Source organism: Ranitomeya imitator, chromosome 5 (genome assembly GCF_032444005.1).
Source record: "Ranitomeya imitator isolate aRanImi1 chromosome 5, aRanImi1.pri, whole genome shotgun sequence".
NCBI classification, from domain to species: domain Eukaryota; kingdom Metazoa; phylum Chordata; class Amphibia; order Anura; family Dendrobatidae; genus Ranitomeya; species Ranitomeya imitator.
Window position 1 is genome coordinate 90,729,756 of NC_091286.1, and position 27,628 is coordinate 90,757,383.

At 42.8% G+C, this 27,628-nt stretch overlaps 1 protein-coding gene across 2 annotated transcripts in view; it reads right to left on the reverse strand.

The window, feature by feature from the left end:
- The window catches only part of CFAP36 (cilia and flagella associated protein 36), a 62,296-nt gene that overhangs the window by 24,057 nt on the left and 10,611 nt on the right, over positions 1-27,628 (reverse strand). For both annotated transcript variants that reach the window (XM_069768923.1, XM_069768922.1), the window contains exon 2: positions 19,116-19,180. In XM_069768923.1, coding sequence (XP_069625024.1) covers positions 19,116-19,180 — 65 coding nt within the window. The remainder of the gene's footprint in view (positions 1-19,115; positions 19,181-27,628) is intronic.

Genomic DNA, 27,628 nt, shown 5'->3' on the forward strand with positions numbered 1-27,628 from the left:
ACTGTCACCATCATAAGTGCACCAATGGACAATGCAAAAAGACAAATCTGAAATAAAATGACCAACGACGAAAAAGAACCCGAAGAAATGTCTGCTGTTCAAACAATGAAGATATTTATTGTAGAATACACAAACCATAAGGAGGGGTGGGAAACAAAATACCAGAAAAAAACAGAAAAAAAGAGAGCAACACAAGGGACGATGATTGCAATGTGGCCAATCCATATTATAACATAATCTTGTTGGTATTAAAATATAATGTAGCAATGGTCAATATAGCAATATTTATGCCACAAAAATGAGAATACAATGCAATCAAAAAAGTGCAGACGTGCAAATATGTGCCGGCATATGGCAGATGAATGTAAAGTGCAAATGCAAAATAAAGAATCAAAATATGAGGGCTACAAAGGAGCAGAAACCTGAAATTAGGGTAAATAATGAAATACACATTGTATATATATGTATGTATATGTACCGTATTTTCCGGCGTATAAGACGACTTTTTTACCCCTAAAAATCGTCCCAAAAGTCGGGGGTCGTCCTATACGCCGGGTACGGCTGCAGGGAGCGATCCTGGATGGTTCCCAGGGTCTTAAGGAGAGGAGACTCTCCTTCAGGCCCTGGGATCCATGTTCATGTAAAAAATAAAAAATATGGATATACTCACCCCTCCAACGGACCCTGGCTCTCAGCAGTGCAAGCGTCTGCCTCCGTTCCTAAGAATGTAGTGAGTGAAGGACCTTCGATGACGTCGCGGTCACGTGAGCGGTCAGGTGACCGCACACACCGTATAAGATGACTGGGCGTATAAAATGACCCCCGTCTTATATGGCGGGTATATCCCAAATTCCGTATTTTATTGGAAAAGTTGGGGGTCGTCTTATACGTCCAGTCAACTTATACACCAGAAAATACGGTATATATATATATATATATATATATATATATATATATATATATATATATATATATATATATATATATATATATATATACATACATACATACATACATACATATACACACATACCTATATACACAGGTATTGTAGACTTAAGTCAGCTCAATAGCCACCCAACTTCTGCCTTATGCCCATGGGTGAGACGTCCCCAGGATGCGCCCTGCCACGACGCGCGTTTCAGAGTCTGCCTTCCTCGGGGGGGGGGGGGGGTAGTGGTGAACGTTACTGTGGCAGAACTCGGGTTTGCATTTTATGAGTTGCTTCTCATCAGAGAGATTATCTCCTGTTACATTGTAGCCACTCTAGGAAGCCACACTTTGCACTGCACACATCAGCGTTCCTCCTATATATTGGGAATCTATGTAGAGCAATAAGACACAGTGGGAGCAGGCAGACATACGTACGGTACTTATAGAATCTCATCCACTCCATGTGGGAACAAAAGTCTTAAAGGAAACTGACTTGCAGACTGCGGATGCATAGGTCAAAACCCTCATGTAAACTATGCAGGGATTGGATATTCTTCATTAATTCACCATATGTCTTTGCCTAAATCCAAACTCACATAATGAATGACATGATCGGTTATGTGAAAAGCACCACGAAAAAACATCGCAATTGAGCACTAAGGGTCAGATTCAGTATCTTGTTGGTGTCTAGACTTTGCTTTTATTTGAGCATTAAACGTGCATTTATTACTATTTTGTTACAATTACAGGCAAAATTTTAGAAAATCACTCTTCAAACTTTAGCCCCTTCACCCACCAAGCCTGTTTTTCCTGCTTCATGACCAGAATGTTACAATTCTGACCAGTGTCAGTTTATGTGGTAATAACTCTGGAGCAACTCAACGGATCCCATGGGTTCTGATTTGTGAAAGTATTGGAAATTTGGCAAAAATTTTGAAAACTTTGCAAAGTTCAAACTTTTAATATTCATGCCTTTAACCCCTTCACCCCAAAGCCTGTTTTTACTTTCCTGACCAAGCCAATTATTACAATTCAGACCACTGTCACTTTATGAGGTTATAACTCTGGAACGATTCAATAGATCCCGGTGATTCTAAGAATGTTTTCTCGTGACATATCGTACTTTATGACAGTGGTAAAATTTCTTCAATATATCTTGCATTTATTTGTGAAAAAAATGGAAATTTGGCGAAAATTTTACAATTTTTAAACATTTAATTTTTATGCGCTTAAATCAGAGTCATATCACACAAAATAGTTAATAAATAACATTGCTCACATGTCTACTTTACATTAGCACAATTTTTGAAACCATTTTTTGTTAAGAAGTTATAAGGGTTAAAAATTGACCAGCGATTTCTCATTTTTCTACCAAAATTTACAAAATTATTTTTTTAGGGCCACATCACATTTGAAGTGACTTTGAGGGGTCTATCTGACACAAAATTGTATTTTTTTCTTTTAAATTGTGGTAGCCATAATACTGTATGGAGGACTTTGGGGAGAGCATTATACTATACGGACAACTATGGTGTGCATTATACTATATGGAGGACTATGATGTGCATTATACTGTATGGAGGACTATGGGGAATGCATTATACTGTACGGAGGACAATGGACAGCGATTTCTCATTTCTACAACAAAATTTGCAAAACCATTTTTTTTTTCGGGACCACCTCACATTTGAAGAGACTTTGATGGGTCTATATGACAGAAAATACCCAAAAGTGAAACCATTCTAAATAATGAACCCCTTAGGGTACTCCAAAACACATTCAAGATGTTTATTAACCTTCAGGTGCTTCACAGGAATTTTTGGAATGTGCAAGAAAAAAATAAACATTTACTTTTCTTTCACAAAAATTTTCCTTTAGACCTATATATTTTTTTACTTTCATAAGGGTAACAGGAAAAAATGGTCCATACATGTTGTTGTGCAATTTCTCCAGAGCATGCCTATACCACATATGTGGGGAAAATCTACTGTTTGGGCACACGGCAAGGCTCGGAAGGAAAGGATGGCATTTCACTTTTTGAATGTAAAATTTGCTGCATAAGTAGCAGACGCCATGTCATATTTGGAGAGTCCCTGATGTGCCTAAACAGTGGAAAACCCCAACAAGTGACACCATTATGGAAACTAGACACCTTAAGGAACTTATCTAGATGTGCACTGAGCACCTTGAACTCACAGGTGCTTCACAGAAGTTAATAACGTAGAGCCGTGGAAATAAAAAAAACATTTTTCCCAAATAAATTTTTTTAGCTCCATATTTTGCATTTTCATAAGGGGAACAGGAGAAATTGCTCCATACAATTTGTGGGGGAATACTTAATGTTTGGGTACACGTCAAGGCTTGGAAGGGAAGGAGTGCCATTTGACTTTTTGAATGCAAAATTTGAAGGAATAATTAGTGGACGCCATGTCGCATTTGAAGAGCCCCTGATGTGCCTAAACTGTGGAAACCCCCACAAATGACACCATTTTGGAAACAAGACCCCTTTGGGACCTTCTCTAGATGTGCATTGCGCACCTTGAACCCCCAGGTGCTACACAGAAGTTTGTAACGTTAAGCCGTGAAAATAAACTAAAATTACCACACAAAAAAACAATTTTTTCCCACTAAAATCTTTTTTAGCTTAAAAATTGGTATTTTCACAAGGGCAAAAAAGAGAAAATGGACCCCAGAGTATGTTGTGCAGTTTCTCCTGAGTTTATCGATACCACATATGTGGATGAAAACTACTTTTGAGGCACAGTGCAAAGTTCAGAAGGGAAGTAGCGCCATATTACATTGCAGATTTTGCTGCACTTGTTTGAGGGTGCCATGTTACATTGGCAGAGCCCCTGAGGTGCCAGAACAGCAGAGTCCCCCATAAATGGCCCCATTTTACCAATTAAACCTCTCAATGAATTCATCTAGGAGTGCAGTGATTATATTGATACCACAGGTGTGTCACAGAATTTTATACCATTGGACAGTGAAGAAAAAATAATTAACATTTTTACCACCAAGACTGTGTATTAGCCCCAAATGTTACATTTTCACACTAGGAAATGGGTAAATATGGCACCAGAATTTGTCCCACAATTTCTGCTGAATGTAGAAATACCCCATATGTGGATGTACAGTTCTACTTTAACATACGAAGAGACTCGGGAGGAATGGAGCGCAAATTTTCATAGACTAGTTTGCAGATTCCATATAAAGAGCTCCTAAGTGCTAGAAAAGCAGAATCCCCCCTCAAGTGACCACATTTTGGAAATTATAACCCTTTGGGAGTTTATCTACAGATGTATTGATGATTTTGACTCCATGGATGGTTTCCAGAAACAGGCAGCAGTGGATGTTGCTGAGTGCAAACTGTTGTTGTTGTGACCAGTACGTTGAAGTCACCAGTACATTATGCCCAGCTCTCACTTCTGGAGACACACACCTGTAAATTAGGCGGGCTCTTATCACTACAGAAATGCCGAACATGTAGGCACTAAATGTTGTTTAGGCACACTGGGCTTCAGAATGGAGGGGGGGCATTTGGATCTGGAGTCTTTGTGCTACCAGTAACGTGGATGCCACCTATATTTCCATTAAGAGATGACAGATCTGAGTGGCAACTTGCTTTTTTTGTGTATTGAGTTGAAGCTTTTATTGGGAACATTTTACATAACGTTTGGGATCACATATATCTGGCGCTCTACGCTGAGCACTTACTTTGGGGTTTCCATCTAAATCTCTGAGTGACATGACAGATGAAACCCCCTGAGGGATCCCATTCACTATAATGAGGCAGTAGAGTTACTCTGGACTCCGTCTGGCCTCTGTTCAGCGGTGTCCTTTTCAGAAGTGCACAGAACTGTGGCTGACGGCACTTTTATGCAATCCTAAAAAGACGAACACCACCGGATCACAGGTACTATGGCGTCCACAGTGCCACCATCTGCATCATTATAGGGAATTTTCCACTGGGGGTTCTGTTTGAATCACGTATTTCAGAGATCTACACGGAAACCCCGATGTAACGGCTCATTGCAGAGTGCAGGATAGATGTGCAGCAAACCTTACTGCGATCTTTGGGAGGCATGATATCAGCTATGGTGTGAGGTTCTCACCACAATTCAAAGTACCCTCAGGGGTTAACTAACAAATATAGCTTGGAGGGGTCCCCAAATATTAAAACATAACCTTTAATCAATTATTTAAAAGACAAATATCACAAACCAAATAAAGTGCTCGTGCAAACCAGTGCTCATTAAAAAATTGTTTGGTCTCACCACTGTTGACGGACAAAAGATCCCGGCCTCCTTCCGGAAGTACCTCGCCGAGAAATGGATCCACACACACAAAGAAAAAGGGGACTATATATGGGGAGAGAGACATAAGCGGTATGTAATGATTTCCTAGACTCCCTGTCGTGCCCCAGTATTGCTCCTGTCCTAACAAGGACAGGCCCCAAGTGGACCCTATAGTGATACCTCCTATGATATGGGGCTATATACTCCCTACGCGCTTCTTCCCCAATGGTGGGGATTCATCAGGGGAGTTAATATAAAGATATGGAAAGTATGAAAAAACTAATCCTACCCTATCCGACTACTAATCCTACCCTGCAGTGGCAAGGTGCCAGGTAAGAGAAAGTGACTGCCCATGTCACTGTCAAGATGGCTGCTGTCACACAATAAGATGCTTTTTATTGCGAAAACTAGTTTTTGCATCATATTTTGAGAGCTATATTTATTTCATATTTGGACCAACAGTCGCATGACGGCTTGTTTTGTTTTTTTGCGGGACGAGCTGACGTTTTTATTGTTACCATTCAGGAGCAGTGGTTCTAGTGCCAGAGTCAGAATGGGGTCTCGGTTACTATTCGGGCCTGTTCTCAAAAAAGAAACCGTGAGGAGACTATCGTACCATAATAAATCTGAAATCACTGAACAGATGGGTATCATACAAAAAATTCAAAATGGAGTCTATAAGATCTACGACTCCATTGATCAAAGAGAATATGGTAATGTGCATGTTAGATCTCAAAGAAGCGTATTATGACGTGCCTATTCATCCTCACAGCAATCTAAGATTTGCATTGGTAGAAGAGGGAAAAACTCAACATTACCAATTCAAATGCCTTCCATTTGGTCTTTCCTGAGCACTACGCATTTTCACCAAACTGGTGGCAGAAGTTATGGCCTTTCTCAGGGAGCAAGGAATATTAATTGAACAATATCTGGACGACTTCCTGTTGATGGCGGAGCACCCCCAGCAACTGAGGATCAGTTTAACATCAACCATCCTAGTATTAAACAACTTAGGATGGATAATTAGGCTGAGGGTGCAAATACTTTTGTCTGGCCCATTTTTGGAGTTGTGTGTGAAATGATCAATGTTTTGCTTTTTGCTTCATTCTCTTTTGTGTTTTTTCATTTAAGACAAATTAAATGAAGATAATACCAAAGAATTTGTGATTGCACTCATTTTCAGGAAGAAACTGAGTATTATCTGACAGAATTGCAGGGGTGTCAATACTTATGGCCACAACTGTAGTAACAATCACGATCTATGAACGACAGTCACAGGACGGTTTTCATAGACGTTCCAGCATGGCAAGCATAGAAGTCCTCAGTAGACCCCCGATTGCCATAGCAACCAATCGGCAGCCATCGATCAGGCGCGAGGGAATTGATGGAAGTGTGGAACCTTATGCCCCTAAGGCCGTCTATTGCAAATGTCGATGTCAGAGTTTGACAGTACCATTTATGGTGTTAAAAGCAGCGGGTGAAGCCGAGCTCCACTCAGTGCTGTTACAGGCAGATGATGGCTAAATTATACAGTCATCATCTGCCGACAATAATGCAAGCTCCACTCCTGAGCCTGCTGCAAAGACTGTGAACCAACATAATGTAATAGTACGTCATAGGTCCAGAAAATTCTGTTAATTCTGTGCTGAGAAGCATATTCGATTCTATACTAGATTTGTGGATGACATTATGATCATATGGGATGGTAATGAAATAGAGTTTAGGGAATTTGTGGAATATTTGAATCTTTCCAATAGTGAAAATATGAGATTTACCTATTGTTTTGGGAATGACAATCTCGAATATTTGGATGTCAAAATGGAAATTATAGAAGGAAATATTTTTACCAAAGTATTTAGGAAGCAAACTGCTACCAATAATATTCTCCATTTCGGGAGTGCTCATCCCTTGCACACGAAAAGAGGACTGCCATACAGCCAAATGACGAGATTGCGTAAAATTAATAACAGCGATATAACATTTAATAAACAGATAAATTAATTAAAAACCCGCTTCCTAAAAAGAGGTTACCCTTCACAGCTACTAAAAGAAGCCGAAACTCGGATAAATAAATATACTCAATCCGATTTTCTAAAAAGAAAAAATAAAAGTGAAAAAATTGACAGTAATTTTTCATTCTGTTTTAAGCACAGTAATATGGATAAGGCTATTCATGCCTCCATCAGAAAAAACTGGCACATATTACAAACAGAAAAAGATCTTGTATCAATATATAAAAATGCTCCAAAGTTTGCATATAAGCGTGCCCACAATTTGTCTGATTTATTGGTGCATAACAGATTATTGTCTTCTAAAAATACATGGTTAACTAGTAATACTGCTGTAGGGAACCATAAATGCGGCAATTGCAGATTCTGCCACCTTCATGTAACAAAAAATCCTTTGAAAATAGGTTCTATTACACATAGGGTAAAAGATTTTATCTTCTGTAAAAGCAAATATGTGATATACAGTGGGGCAAAAAAGTATTTAGTCAGTCAGCAATAGTGCAAGTTCCACCACTTAAAAAGATGAGAGGCGTCTGTAATTTACATCATAGGTAGACCTCAACTATGGGAGACAAACTGAGAAAAAAAAATCCAGAAAATCACATTGTCTGTTTTTTTAACATTTTATTTGCATATTATGGTGGAAAATAAGTATTTGGTCAGAAACAAAATTTCATCTCAATACTTTGTAATATATCCTTTGTTGGCAATGACAGAGGTCAAACGTTTTCTGTAAGTCTTCACAAGGTTGCCACACACTGTTGTTGGTATGTTGGCCCATTCCTCCATGCAGATCTCCTCTAGAGCAGTGATGTTTTTGGCTTTTCGCTTGGCAACACGGACTTTCAACTCCCTCCAAAGGTTTTCTATAGGGTTGAGATCTGGAGACTGGCTAGGCCACTCCAGGACCTTGAAATGCTTCTTACAAAGCCACTCCTTCGTTGCCCTGGCGGTGTGCTTTGGATCATTGTCATGTTGAAAGACCCAGCCACATTTCATCTTCAATGCCCTTGCTGATGGAAGGAGGTTTGCACTCAAAATCTCACGATACATGGCCCCATTCATTCTTTCATGTACCCGGATCAGTCGTCCTGGCCCCTTTGCAGAGAAACAGCCCCAAAGCATGATGTTTCCACCACCATGCTTTACAGTAGGTATGGTGTTTGATGGATGCAACTCAGTATTCTTTTTCCTCCAAACACAAGTTGTGTTTCTACCAAACAGTTCCAGTTTGGTTTCATCAGACCATAGGACATTCTCCCAAAACTCCTCTGGATCATCCAAATGCTCTCTAGCAAACTTCAGACGGGCCCGGACATGTACTGGCTTAAGCTGTGGGACACGTCTGGCACTGCAGGATCTGAGTCCATGGTAGCGTAGTGTGTTACTTATGGTAGGCCTTGTTACATTGGTCCCAGCTCTCTGCAGTTCATTCACTAGGTCCCCCCGCGTGGTTCTGGGATTTTTGCTCACCGTTCTTGTGATCATTCTGACCCCACGGGGTGGGATTTTGCATGGAGCCCCAGATCGAGGGAGATTATCAGTGGTCTTGTATGTCTTCCTTTTTCTAATTATTGCTCCCACTGTTGATTTCTTCACTCCAAGCTGGTTGGCTATTGCAGATTCAGTCTTCCCAGCCTGGTGCAGGGCTACAATTTTGTTTCTGGTGTCCTTTGACAGCTCTTTGGTCTTCACCATAGTGGAGTTTGGAGTCAGACTGTTTGAGGGTGTGCACAGGTGTCTTTTTATACTGATAACAAGTTTAAACAGGTGCCATTACTACAGGTAATGAGTGGAGGAAAGAGGAGACTCTTAAAGAAGAAGTTACAGGTCTGTGAGAGCCAGAAATCTTGATTGTTTGTTTCTGACCAAATACTTATTTTCCACCATTATATGCAAATAAAATGTTAAAAAAAACAGACAATGTGATTTTCTGGATTTTTTTTTCTCAGTTTGTCTCCCATAGTTGAGGTCTACCTATGATGTAAATTACAGACGCCTCTCATCTTTTTAAGTGGTGGAACTTGCACTATTGCTGACTGACTAAATACTTTTTTGCCCCACTGTATGTTTTGTTCTGTCCGTGCCGGTATTTCTATATCGGCAAGACAATAAGACCTTTGATTGTGAGGTTCAGAGAGCACTATAATTCAATCAGAACGGGAAAAGGCTGTCTAAAGGTACCGTCACACTAGACGATATCGCTAGCGATCCGTGACGTTGCAGCGTCCTCGCTAGCGATATCGTCCAGTGTGACAGGCAGCAGCGATCAGGCCCCTGCTGTGCTGTCGCTGGTCGGGGAAGAAAGTCCAGAACTTTATTTCGTCGCTGGACTCCCCGCAGACATCGCTGAATCGGTGTGTGTGACACCGATTCAGCGATGTCTTCACTGGTAACCAGGGTAAACATCGGGTAACTAAGCGCAGGGCCGCGCTTAGTAACCCGATGTTTACCCTGGTTACCATCGTAAAAAAACAAACAGTACATACTTACATTCAGCTGTCTGTCCCTTGCCGTCTATTTCCTGCACTGACTGCTGGCCGCAAAGTGAAAGTGAAAGCACAGCACAGCGGTGAGTCACACAGCGGTGACTCACCGCTGTGGCTGTGCTCTGCTTTCACTTTGCGGCCAGCAGTCAGTGCAGCAAACAGACGGCAAGGGACAGACAGCTGAATGTAAGTATGTACTGTTTGTTTTTTTACGATGGTAACCAGGGTTAACATCGGGTTACTAAGCGCGGCCCTGCGCTTAGTTACCCGATGTTTACCCTGGTTACCGGGGACCTCGGGATCGTTGGTCGCTGGAGAGCGGTCTGTGTGACAGCTCTCCAGCGACCAAACAGCGACGCTGCAGCGATCCGGATCGTTGTCGGTATCGCTGCAGCGTCGCTAAGTGTGACGGTACCTTTAGACTAATAGAACACATGAGAGAGAAACATGAAACCAACCCTGAGTTGCTCAGTTTTGCAGGCATTGAAATAGTTAAATTTCCCCCGCAGGGAGGTGATCAAGACAGGCTACTATTACAAAAAGAAGCCAAATGGATCCTAAATGCTAACGCACAAGGTCCGATAGGATTAAACGACAGGCTTGACATGTCTGTATTTTTATAATAGTATAGGTCGGAAAAATACTATAAATATAGCTCTTAAAAAGTAAAAAATAAAAAGCAATATTACTAATAAGAATATTTAATATTTAATGTTGTATAAAATACTAATTGCATTAATCCTTTATATTGCAGGTTCTGTTTATGTAGATTATGTTATAATTTGTCACTATTTCACACATTTGATATGTATGTATTTTCACTTTCTGAATAACGCTTGCACGTCAAGAAACCTTTATAAGGAAATGACGTGTAGCAATCTACCATCTGGACCCGTTGAAGCACCTGCTGTGCGAAACGGCCGTCGTCCAAGCTCCAACACCGCACCCTCCTGCTTACCTTATGTTGTAACGGGTGTTTATCTGTTGAAGTTTTCCATTAAAATTCACGCTTTCCACTGCAGAATTTGGGGTGAGTGCCGCATATTTTCTTACTTATGAGTAATTCTGTGCTGAGGCCTAATAAAATATCAGGGTCTTTAACCCCATCCCGACCTATGACGCAGCGTATGCGTCATGAAAGTCGGTGCCAATCCGACCTGTGATGCAGCATATGCGTCATGATTGGATCGCGTTCCTGCGGGTCGGGTGACCGGGGTCACTGAAATGTCACCCGACCTGCAGGTACGTGAGGACCTCTAGCTGACCCCAGTGGGGGTGGATTTGCCCCCCCCCCCCCCCCCCCGTGGCCGCTATCGCTCTGGTGACCTCTGTTTCACCCCCCAGATCTGATTGGAGCTAGCGTCCATGTGACGCTATCCCTCCAATCAGATGTGGAGGGTCGGAGTGAAATATGGCTGCCATCACTCTCCAGCTTCATCCCTTCTGTAGAAGCTGGACAGTGAGGTTCCTGCCTGCAGCCGCCAGGTGCTCCCCTCTGCTGCTCCCCGCCGTCCGATCCCCCCCCTGCCCCAGTGATCATCCTTCCCTGCTACAGGTTCCTATATCTCCTCAGCCCCCTCCTGCCCCCCTGCTCCTGACAGCTCCCTCCTGCTCCCAGTGATCACCCCCCCCCCCCCGCCCCAGTGATCACCCTGATCACCACCTGCCCCCCTGATAACCCCCCTGCTGCTGCCGGCTCCTGCATTTCTTCAGCCCACCAGCGCCTGACAGCCCCCCTGCCCCGCTGATCTGCCCCTGCTCATCTGCCCCCCGCCCCGCTGATCTGCCCCCCACCCCAGTGATCACCCCCTCTCACCCCAGTTTTCCCATTAGAGTTAGAGTTGGGCTAAAGGGAGTCGGGCTAAAGTTAGGGTTGGGGCTAAAATTAGGGTTAGGGATAAAGTTAGGGTTGGGATTAGGTGTGTGTTAGGGTTAGGTTTGGGATTAGGGTTAGGGGTGTATTGGGGTTAGGTTTGGGATTAGGGTTAGGGGTGTATTGGGGTTAGGGTTGGAGTTAGAATTGGGGGGTTTCCACTGTTTAGGCACATCAGGGGCTCTCCAAACAAGACATGATGCCCACGGACCACTCCATCAAAGTCTGCATTTCAAAACGTCACTACTTCCCTTCCGAGCCCCAATATATGCCAAAACAGTGGTTCCCCTCACATATGGGGTACCATCGTACTCAAGACAAATTGGACAATAACTTTTGGGGTCCAGTTTCTCCTGTTACCCTTGTAAAAATAAAAAAATTGCGGGCTAAAAAAAATTATTTTTGAGTAAAAAAAAACAAAAAACAGCACCCAGAGGGGATCCGCCCACCATCAGGACAGGAACCTACAGGTTAAAAAGGGGCGGTACCCCTCGCCTATCCAGTTTGTGTTCCCCCCGCCATTTAATTAGTACATGATAATTATTCCTTAAACAACACTAAATCACCCCTACAGAGTGAAATCTGAAAAGCACACCTTTCAAAAAGTGCACGAAATCAGTGATTAACTACGGGGGGAATGTGCGTGTGCGGTCCTGGACTCTGTAAAATCCTATTACCAGTAAGTAACAACCGGTTTTCCTATCGCCACGACAGCAACCATTATGAGAGACTTTCAGAGACTATTTATCTGGGAGGGACCACAGCACTAAGTACTGAACGCCCAAAGTCTAGGCTGGAATTGGCTGATAGATCAAGGCGGTAGTGTTTATAAAAGGTGGAAGGAGATGACCATGTTGCTGCCTTACATATCATATCAATGGGAACATCCGCCTTCTCCGCCCAGGATGAGGCCATAGCTCGAGCGGAGTGGGCCTTGATGCCTTTTGGTGGCGTTTCCCCCTTGGCAGAATAGGCAAAACATATCGCATCCTTGATCCATCTGGTGATAGAACTTTTTGTGACACTCGAACCTCTTTTTTGATTCTGGAAAGAAACAAACAGAGCCCTACTCTGCCTCCAGCTTTGTGTCCTATTTAAATAGATCTAATACTGCTCTTTTAACATCTAGAGTATGAAATTTCTGCTCTTCTGCTGTAACTGGATTATCGTAAAAGGATGGTAAATATGAGACCTAGAAGCTACCTTTGCTGGGTCTGGTCTCAAAACAATTTTATCCTGAAAGACCATTAGATAGGAAGGATCCACTGATAACGCTTGGATATCACTAACCCGTCTAGCAGAAGTTAAGACTAACAAAAGAGCTGTCTTTAGGGTACCGTCACACTAAAACGACGCTGCAGCGATACGACAACGATGTCGATCGCTGCAGCGTCGCTGTTTGGTCGCTGGAGAGCTGTCACACAGACAGCTCTCCAGTGACCAACGATGCCGAAGTCCTCGGTAACCAGGGTAAACATCGGGTTACTAAGCGCAGGGCCGCGCTTAGTAACCGATGTTTACCCTGGTTACCAGCGTAAACGTAAAAAAAAAAAAAACACTACATACTTACATTCCTGTCGCGTGCCTCGGCGCTGTGCTTCTCTGCACTGACAGTGAGCGCCGGACAGCCGGAAAGCAGAGTGGTGACGTCACCGCTGTACTTTACGGCTGGCCGGCGCTCACCAGTCAGTGCGGGAAGCTGAAGGCGAGGGACATGACCAGACACCAGGAATGTAAGTATGTAGTGTTTTTTTTTTTTTACATTTACACTGGTAACCAGGGTAAATATCGGGTTACTAAGCGCGGCCCTGCGCTTAGTAACCCGATGTTTACCCTGGTTACCAGTGAAGACATCGCTGAATCAGCGTCACACACGCTGATTCAGCGATGTAAGTGGGAGATCCAGCGACGAAATAAAGTTTCAAACGATCTGCTACGACGTACGATCTTCAGCGGGGTCCCTGATCGCAGTAGCGTGTCAGACACAGCGAGATCGTAAGGATATCGCTGGAACGTCACAGATCGTGCTGTCCTAGCGACCAAAGTGCCACTGTGTGACGGTACCCTTAGGGTTAGAATCTTAATTGAGGTAGAATCTAATGGCTCGAAAGGGGGTTGTGTTAACGCATCTAACACCAAGTTTAGATCCTATGGTGGCAATCAAGCAATATGAACTGGGTTACTACGCTCAGTAGCTTTAATAAACCTAGAAATCGATCTATTTCCCGCCACATTGCTGTTATATAGGGCTCCTAAAGCTGACACTTAAACCCTAAGAGTATTGACTGCCAACCCCAATTCCTGGCTTTTCTGCAAGAATTCCAGAACAGCCGGAATTGGAACATGGTCTGTTAGGGAATGCGGATGAAATGCAAGAAATTTTTTCCAGACCTTAGAATAAATTTTTGTAGTAACCTCCTTTCGGCTATTTAATAAAGTAGATATTAAGGCTTCTGAAAATCCTCTCCGTTTTAGTAACTCCCTCTCAAATTCCACGCCGTCAATTGAAGACCGTACATATTGGGATGACGAAATGGACCTTGAGAAAGGAGCCCCAGACTCACAGGTAACACCCAAGGATCGGTTACTGACATCGCTCTGAGTAGAGAAAACCATGGTCTCCTGGGCCAGAAGGGGGCAATTAGAATTACTCTCGACTTCTCCCTGATCTTCCTGAGAACGAGAGGAATCAAGCACATTGGGGGAAACGCATATGCTAGTGGGAAATCCCAACGGACTTGAAGGGAGTCTACTATGCATGGTCTGTCACCTGAAGCGATGCAAACTTCCTGACCTGCCTGTTTCTCCTTGTAGCAAACAGATCTATAACTGGTAATCCCTAGAGCCTGACTATTTGTTTGAATATTTGCCGGTCCAGAGACCATTACCCCTGGCGTAGGCAATGTCGGCTGAGATAGTCTGCTTCCACATTGAGCTCCCCTTTTATGTGAACTGTTGAAAGGGAAAGGAAGTGAGCTTCGGCTAAAGTGAGTATCTCTGCAGTGGTGGACATTAGAGATTGTGATCTTGTCCCCCCCTTGATGATTGAGGTAGGCCACTATTGTCAGTCTTCACTGTACATGTGAACCCCACAGGGGCGGTAGCAAGTGAAGGAGCGCACATCTGACTGCGAGTTCTTTCAAGTTTGAAGAACTTTGGGATTCTAGGACTGACCACCGCCCTTGGGCCAGAACGTCCCCCATGTGAGCTCCCCAACAAATTGGGCTGGCATCTGTCATGACTACGTTGTCCGGTATGATTCCCCATTGAACCCCTTTGACAAGTGGTACATGTCCAGCCACCACTTTAGGTCGTATAGAGTAGCAGTCGATAGCCTGAGTTTCCCAATTAGGCGACTTTGAAGTTTTCTTTCTGCCTCGAGGATCTCGGATTGCAGTACACGAGTATGGAATTGAGTCCATTGAACAGCCGGTATACATGATGTAAATGACTCCAGGAGGGACATTGCATCTCTTAATGTTAGATCTGGTTTTTTCTCACTGCCCTGACTTTGTGAATAATCCTTTCTTTTAAACCCTGATGCAAATATACCTAAGATCCAGCTACTGGATGTTATCTTGGCCCATTGGTTAAAGAAATATTTTAATCTACCACCCACTGGGAGATCAGTTTCATCTATAGTTGCGCCTGCGTCTTGATGATGAAGAGCCCCCGAAGTATGCACCTTTTTTTCTTTTGCTCAGTTGGTTCCCAATCTCGGTTTGAACGAGACCTCCGGAAAGGCATTCGTCTTCTGAAGGCATTTCTGAAATTAGGATTAAATACCTTAGGAAATCCCTTTTCCTATCCTCTGCCTTTGCAAGGATATCATCCAGCACAGGGCCAAATAGGTACTCGCCCCTGCATGGAATAGTACACAATTTTGCTCTAGCTTGAGCATCACCTTTCCAGGTTTTAAGCCAGAGAGTTCGCCGGGCAGCATTCGAAAGACCTGCCGATCTGGCTTCCAACTTCAAAGAGTTTACCGATGCATCCGCCAGGTATGCTACCCCTTCACGGATTTGAAATAGAGAGTCTAGCAATTTATCTCTAGGAACTTTAGCTTTAAGCTGGTCCTCCAACTGACTTACCCAGACTATAATAGATCTGGCAGTACAGGTACTGGCAATTGCAGGCTTAAATGCTCCAGATAATGATTCCCAAACCTTCTTTAAGGTTTAACATGTCTGCTTTTCTGTCAGATGGGTCTTTAAGAAGGCCTACATCCTCCAGTGGTAGAGTGGCTGACTTTGATGTGGAAGCCACAGCGTCCACTTTAGGGACTTTTACCCACTCAGACAAAAGTTCATCATCAAAGGGGTATCTCCTTTTTGCGGATGATGGTAAAAACCCCTTATCCTGTTAATCCCATTCACGCCTAACAAGATCTTTAACTGTGTCTACCACCGGGAAGGATTTGTGGTTTTTCTGACATAACCCTACAAACATAATATCTTCTAGATTGTGAGCCCCATCGGGGACAGTGATGATAATGTGTGCAAAACTGTAAAGCGCTGCGGAATATGTTAGCGCTATATAAAAATAAAGATTATTATTATTATATCTTGGGTGGATCTAGGTTCCTTATTATCTGCGACGCCCATCGTCGTGGGAACCGACTTTACTAACGCATCCATATTTTCTACAGAGAAGCATGGTCTTCCCTCCTCATCCGAGGAGGATGGCGATGAAGAGTCTGAACATTCACCCTCCTGTAGAGATAGGCTGGAATCAGATGATAAGCCCATACTAGGTTTTTCATGCCGTCTGCTTTTAAGGGAACATTTGATTTCTTCCCTGATAACCGCTCTTAAATCCGATGTACGGAGGGGAGCTTCTTCCTCTAAAGTACGGCAAATACACGCCTGACACAGCTTTTTAACATAGCTGTCTGGCAAAGGTATTGTGCATAATGCATACTGCTTGTGTTTGGTTTTTGTTGTTTTTTTTTAACCCATAACAAAGCACAAGAAACGGAACAAATCAGCTACCAGGTGTAGATCACACACTCACCAAAGGCTGACCAAAGGAGTACCGGTTCCGGAGGAGGTGAATTGCCACGTGACGCTGGGGTGTTCAAACTCTGCTGCCCCCATACCACACCGCTGCTGCTTCTTGAACGGCTACTACCGCTCTTTCTTTTGCTGCTCGGGCACCTCCACCTGAAGGTGCTCTGCGTCCCCCACAGAGGACATCTCGCCGCACACTGCTCACCTGCTGAGGCTCTGTTTTAAGAAATGCCGCGCGCCTCCTCCCGGCCTCCCCCGGAAGTATTGCAACTACTTTCGGGTCACGAGCGCTTTATCTTCCCGGGATGAGCGCCTGAGCAGCGCCGCGCTCACGCGACCCAGGGCGGCATTCCCCGGCCCCTGGGATCGCAACATCCTTATGTCCAGTCGAGGGGGGGTCTGCGAGCAGTACACCCCCGATGCTGCTTCCAGTGCCCCCATCTCTGCCATTCCCGCAGAGAACGCGCAGAAGCTGATGGACTTGGGTGAGTTTTCAACCTGCAGGCTCCCGTGCAGGACAGGAACCCAAAACTGGATAGGCGAGGGGGACCGCCCCTTTTTAACTTGTAGGTTCCTGTCCTGATGGTGGGTGGATCCCCTCTCTCGTAATGGGTGCTGTCGTGGCGATAGGAAAAAATATTTTTTATTTTCACGGCTCCGCGTTATAAACTTCTGTGAAGCACTTAGGGGTTCAAAGTGCTCACCACATATCTAGACAAGTCCCTTGGGAGGTCTAGTTTCCAAAATGGGGTCACTTGTGGGGGAGCTCCAATGTTTAGGCACACAGGGGCTCTCCAAACAAAACATGGTGTCTGCTAACGATTGGAGCTAATTTTCCATTCAAAAAGTCAAATGGACTCCTTCCCTTCCGAGCTCTGCTGTGCGTCCAATCAGTGGTTTGCCCCCACATATGGGGTATCAGTGTACTCGGGCCTAATTGGACAACAACTTTTGGGGTCCACTTTCTCCTTTTACCCTGGGGAAAATAAAACAGTTGTTGCTAAGAGATCATTTTTGTGACTAAAAAGTTAAATGTTCATTCTTTCCTTCCATGTTGCTTCTACTGCTGCGAAACACCTGAAGGGTTAATAAACTTCTTGAAAGTGGTTTTGAGCACCTTGAGGGGTGTAGTTTTTAGAACGGTGTCACTTTTGGGTAGTTTCAGCCATATAGACCCCTCAAACTGACTTCAAATGTGAGGTGGTCCCTTTAAAAAATGGTTTTGTAAATTTTGCTGTAAAAATGAGAAATCGCTGGTCACCTTTTAACCCTCATAACTTCCTAACAAAAAAAATTTAGTTTCCAAAATTGTGCTTATGTAAAGTAGACATGTGGGAAATGTTATTTATTAACTATTTTGCGTCACATAACTCAATGGTTTAACAGAATAAAAATTGAAAATTGAAAAATTTTCAACATTTTCGCCAAATTTCCAATTTTTTAACAAATAACCGCAAAAATTATGGACCTAAATTTACCACTATCATGAAGCCCATTATGTCACGAAAAAACACTCAGAATCGCTAGGATCCGTTGAAGCGTTCCTGAGTTATTACCTCATAAAGGGACACTGGTCAGAAATGCAAAAAATGGCCAGGTCATTGAGGTCAAAATAGGCTGGGACATGAAGGGGTTAAATGTCTTCACATTTGCTAAGAAAACAACTGTATGTACAGAAATCCAAGGTAACATAAAAAGAAGATAAGGAAATTGGGCACATTCATTATTTGGGATTTATTGAAGATCCTTTATTGTCTTGTGGTATTCATTGTGTTTTTTGCGACAAATTCTTCAAATTAGCAAGTGGTTCAAGAATGCAATCCAAAAATCAAAAAGGCTCTTTATTTTGGTCTTTAACTGGTCTTTAACTGGGTTTTGCATCTTTTCAGCATGAAAAGTCTCAAATATTTTGAACAGTCACAAAAAATGTGCCAAATTCAACCTCCTCCAGTGCCCTACTACAGATGGACTGGAGTATGATGCACCAACAAAGGTTGCATTTCACGTAGAGAATGGTCCACTGCGGATTTTTCCGCAGCGGATTTGATAAATCTACAGGGCAAAAACGCTGCGGTTTTTTTACGGATTTCACTGCGGTTTTACACCTGCGGTTTTCTATAGGAGCAGGTGTAAAACCGCTGCGGAATCTGCAGAAAGCAGTGACATGTTGCGGAATGTAAACCGTTGCGTTTCCACGCGTTTTTTTCCGCAGCATGGGCACAGCGTTTTCTGTTTCCCATAGGTTTACATTGTAATGTAAACTCATGGGAAACTGCTGCGGAACCGCAGCTACGGAAACGCTGCGGATCCGCAGCAAAATCCGCATCGTGTGCACATAGCCTAAAACATCTGGATGAGCAAAGATGTGTAGGGAAAAAAAAAAGAGACAACTTAAAAAGTGGCACATTCACTTTACAGGTGATTCAATGCTTTCGGCAAGAGCACCAGCAAAGCTCCTAATAACTCCAAGATCACTTTTTAGTAATAATATATGTGATATTTACCAGATCCTTGTATTCATTGTGGATTTCTGTGTACGACAACTTATTCTCTTCTTCGTCATCAAACACTGGAATCAGAAATTAAAAAAAAAAAAAAAAAAAAAAAGGTGTCAGCATGGTAGACCCATACAATATAAACGGACAGTAGAGTACACAAACTTTTTTATTCCCGGCCACAATCTGATCTGATTAGCATTCTAAAGGGAGCCTAAAGTCAGAAAATCACAGTATTTCTGCCACGCTTTATTACCAACATGTTCTTAATAATTAACTTTTTTGTGCGACTTTCAAAAGTGAAAAATCTTGAAGTATTGTATTTTTTTTTTTATCCTGGCCACTAGAGCAGTCACAAAAAGCTGAAATTTTTGGCTCTCTGTGGCTCACTTATCAGCTTTGCTGTATGGTTGTTATACTGGATCTGTCACTACAATACGAAATACATACATTTTTAAAGTGAACCTGTCAGCAGGATTGTGCACAGTAACCTACACAGTGTCAGGTCGGTGCCGTTATACTGATTACAATGACACCTTGGTTGATGAAATCCGTCTTGTGGTTGTTGTTTAATCTTTATTTTCAGTTCTGAGTTAATGATATGCCATGCATCGGGGCGGCCTGTGGGGGTCTGCATGTGGTGCTCTGATTAGATATTCATAATGCAGACTGCTGACAGGTCACTGATCCCTCACGGCTCCCCCCTAGTTTACATAATGAATATACGTACATTTCTTTTAAAAAAAAACCTCTTCTGCAGGCAGGCGCCAGTCGTGGCCCATGCGCTGCAGCATAATTGCATGCATACTGTGTTAATAATAAATGTGGTTGAGGTTATCCTGATCGTAGAAAAAAAAAACATTTGAAAATGGCGCCCGCCTGCGCAGTGGCAGCTATCGGTGTATATAGAGGTGGTACGATAGCTGATATTGAGCAGGCGCCATCTTGGAGGAGGAAAACAATTTTGCCTCTAGCAAGATGGTGCTGCCGGCGCCTGTGCAGGCACAGCAGGCGCCATTTTCAAATGGATTTTTTTTACTATCAGGTGACCTCAACCACAGCATGCGATTATGTTGTATCGTAGGTTCCACGGCCGGCACCTGCGTGCAGAAGGTTTTTCTTCTCCAGTATGCACACATATTCATTACGTAAACTAGGGGGCAGGTCAGTGAGGGATCAGCAACCTGTCAGAAGTCATACTGGTCAATACCAAAGCAGAACACAAAATATGCGCGAGCATATTATTAACTGAAAACAATTAACAACCACAAGACTGATTTCATCAACCAAGGAATTATTTTATTCAGTATAAAGGCGCCGACCTGACACTGTGTAGGTTATTGTGCACAATCCTGCTGACAGGTTCCCTTTAAACAGGCTGATGCACTTAGTTGAGCTATGTAATAATGTATGTCGTGTCTATTGTGAAATCTGGCGATACGTCCGCTTTAGAGACTATTGAATAAAGAATATTTTTATCTAAGTTCCTGAGTCGCAGTGATCGCATTCAGGTGCCTGCTCAATCTTGCAGCAGGGCACATCATGGAGGCCCAGAGGTTGGCGACACCCCACACAACTACGATCGCTGGGACTGACCGTTCAATTCTGAACAACCAATCACAGCATTTTCTGTGTTTCAGGCAATGAACACTGATGTCCACCCTACAAACAGTGCTGTAAGAGCACCGATCATAGGCTGGAGCCCAGCAACCACGGCATCACCAGGGCCAGCTGTGAATGGTGTTATTGGACGATGACATAGATTGCACCAATCAGAGTGTGCAGACGCCATCTGACCCCTTAGTGACCGGCCTACACTTCCTCATTCTAGTTGCGGACTTGTACAGGGTGGTCACTGCGCAGTTCTGAGCTTTGTGCCTGACCTTGTGGTGCCATAGACTTTTTCAAGCCTGTGCCATCACTGCTGGTGTTCCTGCTGCTGCTAAAGAAATAAGATTTTCCTGATCTTTCCTAATCCACCCCTCCTTTCTGCCCAAATGTGTATGCTCATCATTTAATAACTGGACCACTGTAGATGCAGTAGAAATTATGACGTTTTGGAGCCTGGACCTTATAGGGCCTGGGGTTAGTGAAGAAGTCAGAACTTCGGCAATGTTGGAGTGTTGATGTATTATACAACTCTGCAGTGTTCCGCATGGCTATAACCCGTAAATGATTTGAGTCAATCCAAAAAAAAAATGCATTACATTGATAAAGCACAATGTCTTCCCCAAGATGACCCCAACTTTGACCATCTTTTGAAAGTTCAGCAGGTCATTGAGCCCTTCAGAAACAAGTTTGCTGAGGTGTACGTTCCCCAAAGGGACATCTGCGTGGATGACTCCCTAATACATTTCAAGGGGAAGGTCAAATCTGGCAATACCTGCCCAGGTACGGAATTAAACTCCACAAGCTGTGAGAGTACCTCAAGGTACACCCACAGGTTTAGAGTTTATGAAGGGAAGGACATCCAGATTGAACCCCCTGTCCTGAGAGTGAGTGGGAAAATTGTGAGATTTGGTGCACCCACTGCTGGATAAAGGTTATCCCCTCTAGATAACGTTTATACCAGCATCCCACTCTTGAGTCTTTCTCTGAATGAGCTAACGCAGCATGCAATACTGTCTGCAAAAATCAGAGAGGCCTCCCTAAGACACTAATTGGGCAGCTGCTCAGAAAGAGTGAGAGCAGAGGCCAATGCACATGGCAAAAACATACTGGTTGTCAAGTACAAGAGGGATGTCCTTTTCTTGACCACCATATATGGCAATGGCAGCTCACCCATCGCTGTACGAGGTACCTCTACACAGGTCACCAAATCAGACTGTGTACTGGGGTACAACAAGAACATGGGAAGAGTTGCTCTCTGATTAAGTCCTCCAGCTGTACAGTGCCAAGAGAAATGCCAAGGTTTGGTACAAGAAGCTGGTCGTACACATCTTACGGATATGCAAGATGTGCATGTACAACGCTTATGTGCCATCACGATGTGCAGGCCAGACCAATACGTTGTACCTTCAGTTGTATGGGGTAGTGATCAGGGCCCGAAAGCACAAGAAAAGTCAAATATGCTATTCGATTTTTACAGGACGAAAAAGGGGAAAGTGGCCAAAAATGATGTTTGTTTTTACTTTTAAATTCCTATTTTGCATCTGTGTTTTCTAAGAAAGCAAATGTAACATCAACTGATCTTGACTGTGCCATTGAAGGAGTAAAAGAAACCACACTATCTATAAACAGAGAGATGGTGAGGGAACACAGCTAATTTAAGTGATTTTAAATGTCCTGGTCCAAATAAATTACACCCTGGGGTATTGAAAGAGTTAGCAAATTAACAAATTGCAGAACCACGAGCCAGAATCTTTGAAAAATCCTGGAGAACAGTAGAAGTCCCAGAGATTTGGAGAAGAGCTAATGTTGGCCCATCTACAAAACTGGAAAGAAGATGGAGCCACGAAATTACAGGCCAGTGAGCCTTACTTTTATACCAGGAAAGATCTTTGAACAAATTATTAAACAGCATGAATGCAAGTACTTGGATAAGACTACATTATTAACCAGAGTCAGCATGGGTTTGTAGCAAACAAGTCATGCCAGACTAATCTAATTTCCTTTTATGATGGAATCACTGACTGGGTGAATCAGGGAAATGCAGTGGATATATTATGTCTCAACTTCATCAAAGCATTTGATAAAGTATATATACTATCCTTATTGAAAAAATGACCAAGTATGGGATTGACATGGCTACAGTTAAAATAGGATTCATAACTGGCTCAGTGATCATAATCAATGAGTGGTAATAAATGGTTGCACACTGGTTGGCCCCAGTGTTGTTCATTTTTGTAAATTATCTTGATAAGGTAACTGAAGGTAAACTAATCAAATTTGCAGAAGATGCAAAGCTAGGAGAGCTAGCTAACTCCAGAGAAGACAGAAATCATTCAGAAGGATCCAGATAAGCTTGAACAATGGGCAGTGACTAATAGAATGGTATTTAACAGGAAGAAATGCAAGATTCTACATCTGGGCAAGAAAATCTAAAATTACATCTACAAAAATGGGAGGAATAGAAATAAGCAACAACACGTGTGAAAAAAACTTGGGAATGCTAAAAGACCACAGACTGCACGATTCAACAGTGTGATACAACAGCAAAAAAGGCAAACAGTTCTAGGATGTATTAAGAGAAGCATAAAGACTAGATCACGTAACGCAATTATCCCCCTCTACTCCTCCTTGGTCTGGCCTCATCTGGAATACTGCATCCAGTTCTGGGCACCACATTTAAAAAAAGATATTGAAAGTTCACAGAAGAGCTACCAAGATGGTGAATGGACCCTGCCAACTCTTAACATTCTATGATTACTCTTTTGAAGTCAGGAAGGTGCAGGATCCAGTACTTCTGGCACTGAAGGTGCTTGAATTGTATCAGGCCAACATTTCCTGGGGAAATCCTTCAGGGTATTTGTCTACGGGCCGGATTACATCCGGATTAGCTGCGGATTGAACGCTGTGTACAACCGCAGCATCCAACCCGCAGCATCCAGATGTTACAGCATAGTGGAGGAGATTTTATGAAATCCCGTCTCCACTATGTGTGCAAATAAGCATTCGGCGGCCCTGCGTTTACTGACATGCAGCGCATCTTTTCAGAATGCAGCATGTCTGTTTACCTTGCGGCGACGCTCCGTCGCCGTAAGTTAAATTATAGGGTCCTATGTATGGGGTGCGGCGATTCCGAATGTTTGCAATGAACACATCCGGAATCACCGCGCGTACAGAAGGGGGCAGCGCTTTGGGCTGAGCAGTTTTTCCGCTCCGTCCAAAGCGCCATCAATCCAGACAGTGGACATGCATTCTCAAAACACAAAGAAAGGAAGGTTGCAAAAAAGGTACTAAGTGTTTTACAGAACGGGGATACGCAAGGACACTTATCAAAGCGATAAAACTGACTGTATAAAAGAATGCTTCACACTGTACCACACATACTTGGACTACTAAATTCATTTCTGACTTGCATAACTCACTAGGCCAACCTGATGCACTCTACACAACTTACGTATGCCACTACATTATACAATTTACATACCAGGAAACACTAGATCAGGAGGGGAGGGTCTAGTTTCCAAAATGGGGTCACTTGTGGGGGGTTTCTACTGTTTATACAAAACATTTTGATTCTAGCCAATTTTCATTTTGAAAAATCAAACAGTGTTGCTTCCCTTTCGAGCCCTGCTGTGAATCCAAACAGTGTTTTTTTCCCCCATATATGGGGTAACGGCATACTCAGAGAAATTTTGGGGTCCATTTTATCCTGTTACCTTTGTGAAAATAAAAAAATTGAGTCTACACTCCCTGACAGAAGTTATGTCGCTTATCCATGTTATGTAAATAAAAGCTTATAACCTGAAGTTAAATTCATCCATTGGTTGTATAAATTATGCTTTTGAAAGCTGAAACCCTCCGAAATGTGGTTTAGGTTATGAAAATAAATTGGCATCAATGCAGAAATATTGATCAGTTAATGGACACAGAATGGTTAGAATGGTTATATTATGTCTCAACTTCATCAAAGCATTTGATAAAGTATATATACTATCCTTATTGAAAAAATGACCAAGTATGGGATTGACATGGCTACAGTTAAAATAGGATTCATAACTGGCTCAGTGATCATAATCAATGAGTGGTAATAAATGGTTGCACACTGGTTGGCCCCAGTGTTGTTCATTTTTGTAAATTATCTTGATAAGGTAACTGAAGGTAAACTAATCAAATTTGCAGAAGATGCAAAGCTAGGAGAGCTAGCTAACTCCAGAGAAGACAGAAATCATTCAGAAGGATCCAGATAAGCTTGAACAATGGGCAGTGACTAATAGAATGGTATTTAACAGGAAGAAATGCAAGATTCTACATCTGGGCAAGAAAATCTAAAATTACATCTACAAAAATGGGAGGAATAGAAATAAGCAACAACACGTGTGAAAAAAACTTGGGAATGCTAAAAGACCACAGACTGCACGATTCAACAGTGTGATACAACAGCAAAAAAGGCAAACAGTTCTAGGATGTATTAAGAGAAGCATAAAGACTAGATCACGTAACGCAATTATCCCCCTCTACTCCTCCTTGGTCTGGCCTCATCTGGAATACTGCATCCAGTTCTGGGCACCACATTTAAAAAAAGATATTGAAAGTTCACAGAAGAGCTACCAAGATGGTGAATGGACCCTGCCAACTCTTAACATTCTATGATTACTCTTTTGAAGTCAGGAAGGTGCAGGATCCAGTACTTCTGGCACTGAAGGTGCTTGAATTGTATCAGGCCAACATTTCCTGGGGAAATCCTTCAGGGTATTTGTCTACGGGCCGGATTACATCCGGATTAGCTGCGGATTGAACGCTGTGTACAACCGCAGCATCCAACCCGCAGCATCCAGATGTTACAGCATAGTGGAGGAGATTTTATGAAATCCCGTCTCCACTATGTGTGCAAATAAGCATTCGGCGGCCCTGCGTTTACTGACATGCAGCGCATCTTTTCAGAATGCAGCATGTCTGTTTACCTTGCGGCGACGCTCCGTCGCCGTAAGTTAAATTATAGGGTCCTATGTATGGGGTGCGGCGATTCCGAATGTTTGCAATGAACACATCCGGAATCACCGCGCGTACAGAAGGGGGCAGCGCTTTGGGCTGAGCAGTTTTTCCGCTCCGTCCAAAGCGCCATCAATCCAGACAGTGGACATGCATTCTCAAAACACAAAGAAAGGAAGGTTGCAAAAAAGGTACTAAGTGTTTTACAGAACGGGGATACGCAAGGACACTTATCAAAGCGATAAAACTGACTGTATAAAAGAATGCTTCACACTGTACCACACATACTTGGACTACTAAATTCATTTCTGACTTGCATAACTCACTAGGCCAACCTGATGCACTCTACACAACTTACGTATGCCACTACATTATACAATTTACATACCAGGAAACACTAGATCAGGAGGGGAGGGTCTAGTTTCCAAAATGGGGTCACTTGTGGGGGGTTTCTACTGTTTATACAAAACATTTTGATTCTAGCCAATTTTCATTTTGAAAAATCAAACAGTGTTGCTTCCCTTTCGAGCCCTGCTGTGAATCCAAACAGTGTTTTTTTCCCCCATATATGGGGTAACGGCATACTCAGAGAAATTTTGGGGTCCATTTTATCCTGTTACCTTTGTGAAAATAAAAAAATTGAGTCTACACTCCCTGACAGAAGTTATGTCGCTTATCCATGTTATGTAAATAAAAGCTTATAACCTGAAGTTAAATTCATCCATTGGTTGTATAAATTATGCTTTTGAAAGCTGAAACCCTCCGAAATGTGGTTTAGGTTATGAAAATAAATTGGCATCAATGCAGAAATATTGATCAGTTAATGGACACAGAATGGTTAGATTTTGGAAAGACAAAAGTTTTTTCTAAATGGATGAATTTAACGTCAGGTTATAAGCTTTTATTTACATAACATGGATAAGCGACATAACTGTCAGGGAGGGTAAAGTAACATTTTTTGTGAAAACAAAGTTAAATGTTTATTTTTTTCCCACATTCCAGTAATTCATGTGAAGCGCTTGAAGGGGTAATCCAGTCAAGAAGTTTTTTGAGCACCTTGAGGGGTGCAGTTTTTAGAATGGTGTCACTTATGGGCATTTTCTGTCATATGCCCCTCAAACGGACTTCAAATGTGATGTGGTCCCTAAAAAAATGGTCTTGTAAATGCTGTTGTAAAAAATGAGAAATTGCTGGTTAATTTTTCTCCCCTTTTAACTTCCTAGCAAAAAAATATTGTTTCAAAATTTGTGCTGATGTAAAGTAGACATGTGGGAGATGTTATTTATTAACTATTTTATGTGACATATTTCTCTGATTTAAGGGCATAAAAATTCAAAGCTTGAAAAATTGCCAAATTTTCACCAAAGTTCAATTTTTATCACAAATAAACAAGTCATATTGAAGAAATGTTATATTGTCATGAGTACAATATGTCACAAAAAAACAAGCTCAGAATCAGTGGGATCCATTGAAGTGTTCCAGAGTTATTACCACACAAAGTGACACTGGTCAGATTTGTAATATTTGGCCTGGTCATGAAGGTGAAAACAAGCTTAGGCTATGTGCACACGTTGCGGATTTTGATGCGGATCCGCAGCGCTTTTGGAAGCGCGGAATAGCATCAAATCCGCAGTGTAGGGTGTGTACATGCTGCGGAAAAAAAAAATGTGAGGAATCGCAGCTTTTTTTTTTCCGCAGCATGTAAATTCTTTTTGCGGATCTGCTGCTTTTCTGCACCCATTGACTTCCATTGTGTCAGGGCAATCCGCAGCCAAACCGCAGGTTTAAAAAAGATATATGGTTTTGCTGCGGATGTGCCTGCGAGAAACTCTGCAGATCGGGACGAGGAAGAGGGTGTTGGTGGAGTGTGGGCGGATACTGTGTGTGGGTGGAGAATGTGTGTGTGTGCGCGCAGAGATGTGCGG